A 7829-nucleotide genomic window follows, 5' to 3' on the forward strand; every position below is an offset into this window, starting at 1 on the left:
AATATTTGTTCCTGCAGCCAAACCATCATGAATTTCTTCTTGTAGTGGGAGGGCACAGCACTACTACATGTGTTTTAGCAGCTGAAGTCTATGCTAATAGACAACACCCTTAAACACAACTGTCTGAGGCTACATTTTAGGCCTAGTGGAACTGGTGTGAAACACTTGATTACAAAATCTCTCAGCAGTGCAGATAACTGTGACTTCTGAGGTTTTGGAGTATCACGTAGTGGTGATAATAAGGGAAGTGGTTCTAAACTGGGGCCTTTTCATGGTATTGTATAGAAGGCCTCAGTGGCCAGAAATACACATTGCTCTCCCAACAAAGCATTCACGTAACTTTTGTTGTGCAGGTCTTGGCACACTGGTCAGTTGAAGAAATAGTCAAAGGAGTTAACAGTAACAACATGGAGCTGCAGCTGCAGGCTACTCAAGCTGCCAGGTAAGCAGTGTAGAGGTAACCAGCTCAGCTGTGCAAGCCAATAACCAGGCAAGGTGAGAGAATTCAAGGTTTGGATACCCAGAACTTGGTCATGATTTTATTGAAACCATATGGATTTTGAATCTCTGAAGTGCCTGAAGATTTTACATTTTATTGGTTTGGATTTCGAATCTCTGAAGTGCCTGAAGATTTTACTAGGAAGTTGTAACTCTCTCATAATGGCAAATTAAGCACTAGTCCATCTTAGTTTGGATTTCGAATCTCTGAAGTGCCTGAAGATTTTACTAGGAAGTTGTAACTCTCTCATAATGGCAAATTAAGCACTAGTCCATCTTAGCAGGGCTAATAACAAAAATCACTTTGTTAAAGAAAAACAAAGTATTTTTAAAGCTTATTAACTCTTGGCTATACTGTACTGTTGCCATGATCTACCTTGGAGTAACGTGGGCAGTAAGATGACTGGGGTTTGAAATGTGCCAAGTTTCCTTTCTTCCTCCAAATGTAAAATTCCCTTTAGCCAGCTTGTCTATTGCTGCAGTGCTGCTTCTGGTAGTCATTAACCTCTGCTGAGAAACCTCCAGCAGTTCAGGTGCATTATGACTCTTGCAGATGTGCTTTATTCCAGAGTCTGAGTAGAACCTCTCACATAGTGAGGATATGCCAAAAACCATGTTAACAGAGGTTTAGGAAGGAAGTGCTCCAGAACCTCTCACATAGTGAGGACATGCCAAAAAACATGTTAACAGAGGTTTAGGAAGGAAGTGCTCAACTTGTCTGCATTTCTCCTTCATGCTCTGTTGTGTTGTAGTCTCTCCATGTTAAATGTTTTAAATTTGTAAAATACGGTTCTTTTAAGACTGTTTAATTTGTTGTTTGGATCTCTGCAGGCAAAAATAATGCTTGGTTTGCCTTCCTCCTTAGGAAACTCCTCTCAAGAGAGAAGCAGCCCCCAATAGACAACATCATTCGGGCTGGTTTGATTCCCAAGTTTGTCTCCTTCCTGGGAAGAGCAGAGTGCAGTCCCATCCAGTTTGAGTCTGCCTGGGCACTCACCAACATTGCTTCTGGCACATCAGAACAGACCAAGGCAGTGGTGGATGGAGGAGCTATCCCAGCCTTCATCTCCCTGCTGGCCTCTCCCCACACTCACATCAGTGAGCAGGCTGTGTGGGCACTGGGGAATATTGCAGGTATGTCCTTGTGCTGTGCCATGCAGTGTGCTGAGCTGCTTGGGAGCTCTGACTCAACAGCTTTCAAGTAGTGACATGCTCTGCATTGTAGAACATGCCCCAGACAGCTCTGTCTTCAGCCCTGGTGTGAGGTGTCTCAGGCAATGCCTGACACCCTGTGGATTGTCTTAAAGTTTGTTCTTAGAGTTTTAAACTCACTTGTAAGGTAATTTTTGAACATTGCAGTAGAAGAATTCTTAGTCCCACTGACATTCCACCAGCATTTTACTGGAGCGCCCAGTCATGCAGCTGGTGATTGCACTGCATTTCAGGCCCCATGTTGTGAGGAAGAGTCTAGTGGAAGGCTTAGGTGTGTCTTCAGAGAAACATACCTGTCCCTGCTTACTTATGAACTCTTAAGAAAAGCTGTTGTGCTGGTTTGAGCTAGAGTAGAGTTGACTTTCTTCATAGAGGCTAGTATGAGGCTATGTTTGGGTTTTGTGCAGAACACAGAGCTCCCGTTGGTGGGGGAGTGAGTGAGAGGCTGTGTGGCTCTTGGCTGCTGCTGGGGTTAAACCACGACAGCTGTATAGAAAACATATTATGTCTTCCAACAGAAAAATAATGAAGCTCACTGGCTTGGTTAGAAAAACACATGTTTGTCATGTGACTTAACCATAGCAGTGTCATTCTGTCCTCACTTCTTACTTTATCCAGCCCTTCTGAAGTGGCAGCAGAATTAATCCTCTAACACATACTGATTCTGTGTGCACATGTCTGTTCTGGTGGTCTTCACTTGAGTTTTTCCTTGTTTTCCCAGGGGATGGCTCTGCCTACAGGGACCTGGTTATTAAATATGGTGCCATTGAGCCACTGCTGAGTCTGCTTGCTGTCCCTGACCTCTCTTCCCTGGCTGTAAGTGTGCAATGTGATCCAAGTTACAATTACTAAGTGAGTGAAAGCTAAGTAAACCTTTGCTGACCATTCATGTCCCCCCCTGCAGTCTGGATATTTGCGCAATGTCACCTGGACCCTCTCAAACCTGTGTCGCAACAAGAATCCTGCGCCGCCCATCGAGGCTATTCAGCAGGTCCTTCCCACCCTGGTTCGGCTCCTGCACCACGATGACCCCGAGGTGCTGGCAGACACCTGCTGGGCCATTTCCTACCTGACAGACGGTTCCAACGACAGGATAGAAGTTGTTGTGAAAACTGGACTGGTGCCACAGCTCGTCAGGCTTCTGGGATGTAGTGAGCTGCCAATAATGGTCAGTTATCAGAGGTGCAGGTTGCTGTTGCTTGATTTGAATCATGGGTAAAATGAGTCAGAGCAGTGCCCACATAACTGATTGGTTGTCTTCATGCATAAGTCAGATGCTTGTTCTAGGTCTTGTGAAGTTGAGACTTGAGCTTCTGTCTTGTGCCTGGAGACTGTCCCACACACAGGCTGCTGCTGTGGGTGACTGTCAAGTTGCTTTGTGATCTGTGGATTTAACTCTGAGGCCTGCAGAGCAGTCAGCATTCTTTAAAGCTTCCCTCTGCTTTGTGATCTGTGGATTTAACCCTGAGGCCTGCACAGCAGTCAGCATTCTTTAAAGCTTCCCTGTAACTGCTGCTGCAAATCCACATTCTAGGGACAGCGTTTACAAGTGGGCTCTGTGCACGCTGTAATTACAGATTAATCAAACTGCATTAGTACTTGGGAGGAAGTTTTGCTGTAATTACAGGGTAATCGAACTGCATTAGTACTTGGGAGGAAGTTTCCCTAAGCTCTCTCATGGGTGGTGGTTTGCAGATTGGCCTTGGAAGGTGTGCTGTCTTGGCATGGCTAATGTCTGCCTGTGTGATGCCAATTGTACAGAGCATGTCATGCTGTTAACTGGCAAGGTTAGAGTGGATGAGCATCACATGTGGCTGTGTTTGCTGTGATCTAGTGTTGAACAATGTTCCCAAGTATTTTATTCATGTTTGTTTCAGACTCCTTCATTAAGAGCCATAGGAAACATTGTCACTGGTACTGATGAGCAGACACAGATCGTTATAGACTCAGGAGCACTCTCTGTCTTTCCAAGTCTCCTTTCCCATCACAAAAACAACATTCAGAAGGAAGCAGCCTGGACCATGTCCAACATCACTGCTGGACGTCAGGATCAGATTCAGCGAGTGGTGGACCATGGGCTTGTGCCTTATCTCATTGGTATTCTGAGGAAGGTACACAAAACCTGTATTTACTATGTTGAGACTTTCCCTATTGCCCCTGTTTGTGTTCTCATGCTCTGCTTTTACCTTGCAGGGGGATTTCAAGTCTCAGAAGGAAGCTGTGTGGGCTGTGACGAACTACACAAGTGGTGGAACAATTGACCAGATTGTGTATCTCGTTCAGGCTGGTGTTCTTGAACCCCTAATGAATCTCCTCACAACTAAAGACAGCAAAACTGTGCTAGTTATCCTGGATGCTGTTTCCAATATCTTCCTGGTACGTGGATGCAGTGTATTAAGTCGTGGTCCAGGTTGGGCTAGTGACTCTCCAGTAGTTGCTGCTGTACACCCTTCCTGAGGTTGTTCCATGCTTTTCTCTTGCAGGCTGCTGAGAAGATTAATGAGACTGAGAAGCTTTGCCTCATGATTGAGGAGTGTGGAGGTCTAGACAGAATTGAAGCTCTCCAATCACATGAAAATGAGCAAGTGTACAGAGCCTCATCCACCATCATTGAGAAGTATTTCTCAGCAGAAGTAAGGAACTGTAGGGTTTTCTGCCCCAACTTCTTTCTATCCTAGTACACTGACCACTAGGTTAAAATGCTACTGCTGTTTCAACATTCTTTCCTTTTCCTTCTAGGAGGAGGAAGACCAAGATGTTGTACCAGAATCTACTGCTGACAGCTACACCTTCCAAGTGCAGGGCAACACGCCAAATTCTTTCAACTTCTAGATCACGTAACCACCTGCAAGTGCTTCGGCACATAAATGACTCCCACCTCTGTCTTAATAGTCTTGTCTCTTCTGGGTCTTATAGCACTTTGTATATACATGTGAATTTCTAACTGTAAACTTCCTTCTGTGAGATGTCTGTAAATATTTCCTCCTTCTGTCCTTATTGGGGCAAGAATGCAAGTGAGCAACAGGCCTCTCACAAAGCCTGAGCCACCTCTCTGCTGGCCTCTCCACACCTGTTCTACCTGACCTGTGCTCAATGCCAGTGTACAGGCTTTTAAAGAGGATTTACTTGAACTCCAATAAAGTATTATCAGTACATCAAATTGAATTATGTCACCTGCTGTCTTAGAAGCTGACTGATAGAGTAAGTAAAGTTAACCACACGAGTGCAGGTCTGAACCACAAGAGATTCAGGTCTGAAGAGGCTGAGTTTAGAACAGCTTCTTCACCTCAAGCTCTGACTTCTGCATACAGCAGCTTTCTATTGCTGCAGAGCCAAGGCAACACTGCTTCTCTCCAGGTATTTCTTGTAGAAATCTAATTCATCTGGTCACAACTGAGTTAAACTAGCTTCTGCCTTTTGGAGTAGTTGAAAGCTAGTAGTACTACTTAACTGCTCCTAATAGTGTGTAGGAGGGGTAAGTACAGCAGTTACTCAATTGTCCATATGTTCAGGTAGCCTCAGGACAGTGCAGGAAATGCTCTGAACCAGTTGCCTGCTCTAGAGAGCAGAAATGAAGTCCTTGTCTTGGAATCTGTGGTCCCTGTATTTCTGAACCCATTCCTTACCAGAACCCATTCTGTCTCCAGGGTGGGGTTGGGGGTGGAAGGGTTACTGAGTGGAGAGGAAGAACTGTAGTTCTCTTTTTCCAGCTTTTGGGGAAAAACTTGGATCAAGCTACTTATTTAACTGGAAACTCCCAGGAGTCGAATGTGTTGGAATAACTGTATTGCCTGAGTTCCCTGAGCTTCTCTAGCTCGAGTGGAGGTGCAGGAGAGGTCAACTTTTCAGGGCTAGAGGTTTCACAAGCAGGACTGACCTGAACCTTTGCATGTCACTTCACTGAAAAAGGGAAGGGGGAAAGTTTAATGCAGGCAATTCTCCTATTGGCTTTGTGTTTTCCCTTGGGTCTTTTTAATTTCCCTCCTGCCATAAACAAATACACAAACCAACCCCTACCTTGTGTTCTGCTAAGTGAACCTGCTGGAAGAATCTGGGTTTGTCCTGTACATTAGTCATCTCTCTGTGCTTCCAAGTGTGTGTTGAAGTGCAGATGCATAGAAAAGTGTCTTTGGGTGTTTGTGAAGAACATCTGAGCTCAAAGGAGCATTTTCTCTAAACCCAGATCACCATTCTCATATGCTGCTTCTGAAGACTCCTTTAAATGAGTTATTGCTAATGGAGATGACATCACTTTTGCTTTAATTAGTGAGGGGCAGGTCTAGTACTCCCTATCCCATGTTTGCTGGCAAAAATGGTTCCTTCTGTAAGTGGGATTGCAGTGCACCCATGTGGCTTCTCTGTGGGTCTGGGGTACTTTAGAGTTGTGCTAATGCTACAAGGGGCAGCAGATCATTTGTCTGTATATACAGTCCTATATTTTCTTGTTGGCAAGAGTGATGCTTTCTGCAGAGCAATCACTTGTGGGTCACTGCCACAGTGCAGTCCTGCTGGGCTGTCCAAGCTGTAGGAGTTCCTCCATCTCACTCTGAAGGTGCTCTTGGTATCAATGGGGTTATGGAGCTTACCTGTCACACAGGACTTGCTGACACTACACTAGGCTGACCTGATTAATGATGACCTTCAGAGTCTGGGCTGTGCCACTTAAATTGTTTGAGGTTTTTTAATAAGCTTTATTACATAAATCTTTAAAGACAACCCCACCAATGGCTATTGCACCCCTGTTGCATGTTCTGCATGAGGAGCTGAGGCCTGTGCTGCCCCAGCAGGGTGAGGCTGCAGGTGGCTCCCAGCACCTGCAGGAGCAGCTGTAGACAGTGACAGAGAGAGGAGCAGAACAGTGTGACCCCCACGGGTACCACAGCACTCCTGGGACCAGAGTCTGGGCTAAAGGGGAAAGAACCTTCTGCCTTGCAGAGCTCAAACCTTCCATGTTCTGGGGGGAAAAACCAACCAGACAGGGAATTTATGTATCTGCAGTGAAGTGTCCTGTGCCCTTTGTTTTCAAACCTTGATCTAAAAGCATTAGTTATCAATGGTGATTTTCTGTGCAACTGTAGAGAGCTGAAAGAATTAACCTACACAAAACCAACCATGCAAAGTCAGCTTTAAGAGAGGAATCCCGACTTGCATGTTCTTGGCGTTTGTGGGTTTACTGGGGAAACAATTCAGAATTCCCAGTTTTGGGAACTCTGTCCATACAATATCTGCCGCCAGAGAGCACTGCGGGCAGCCCAGCCCAGCCCGGGATCATCCCCCCGGAGCTCTGGGCTGGGAGAATCCTGCCCGCAGCACTAAGGTAGGCTCTGCTCCATCCTCCTGTTAGGAAACACCGACCTAAAATCCTTGGGGGCACTTGGTGTAGTTCTGCCAAACATCCACGTGCTAACTAACAAGTATTTAACCAGATTAAATATTGCCTATAAACTGCGACCTTCTAAAAACCCCTTTAAAGTCAGGGTGCTGCTACTTTAGAACACGACTCCTTGCTTTAATTGCTTTCACATATATGCTGTTCATGTGGCTGTTCTGTCTGTAGCAAAGGGGATGAGAACACAGAGCACTTGTTCAGTAATGTTATCTCTATTTTTTTTTCCCTGAATTACTCGTTTCGGATTTATCTAATATATTGAGTTAATAATAGAAAGCTGCAAATTTTTCTCTAGATGCCTGACAGCTCAGTGGCTTTAATAATTAACTTTCTGGGGACCAAATCTTTGGATTTATCCAAGAAAAATGTGTTCAGCCTCTCCACCAATGAGCCCTGCTGGCAGCTTGTACTTCCACAAGCAACAACCTCCAGTGATCATGAGTAAGTGACTGGGGTGAGTCACTTCTTATTCTAAGAAAATGCAAACTATTTCTGAGGTTAGGATCACACTCACCCATGAGGCTGAGGCTTTAAAAAAGTAGTAGGAGCGAAAAGGGAGAGGAGAATTGTTATTGCTCCTGGTTCGTAGTTTGTTGAGGGTTGTTTTTTTGTGTGTGCAGATTTAAGAGCTTGTCCTCTGTTTGGTAAATGCCTAATTCGGGACAAGGGCTGGGCTGAATGTCTGGTGGCCTGTGTGTCAGTCTGCCAACTCCTCTGTGCTGAGAGCAAC

General features: G+C 45.2%; 1 protein-coding gene across 1 annotated transcript; it reads left to right on the forward strand.

Moving 5' to 3' along the window:
- Positions 1–353: 353 nt before the first annotated feature.
- On the forward strand, positions 354–4542 carry KPNA2 (karyopherin alpha 2 (RAG cohort 1, importin alpha 1); the record flags this gene model as incomplete). The annotated part of the gene is made up of 8 exons (XM_009075666.1): positions 354–442; positions 1364–1632; positions 2432–2526; positions 2615–2878; positions 3588–3821; positions 3904–4086; positions 4194–4343; positions 4450–4542. Coding segments are annotated over 8 exons (1377 nt in total), but the record flags the coding sequence as incomplete, so codon positions are not given.
- Between the last annotated feature and the right edge of the window lie 3287 nt (positions 4543–7829).

Source organism: Acanthisitta chloris, unplaced genomic scaffold (assembly GCF_000695815.1).
Source record: "Acanthisitta chloris isolate BGI_N310 unplaced genomic scaffold, ASM69581v1 scaffold6125, whole genome shotgun sequence".
Taxonomy (NCBI): domain Eukaryota; kingdom Metazoa; phylum Chordata; class Aves; order Passeriformes; family Acanthisittidae; genus Acanthisitta; species Acanthisitta chloris.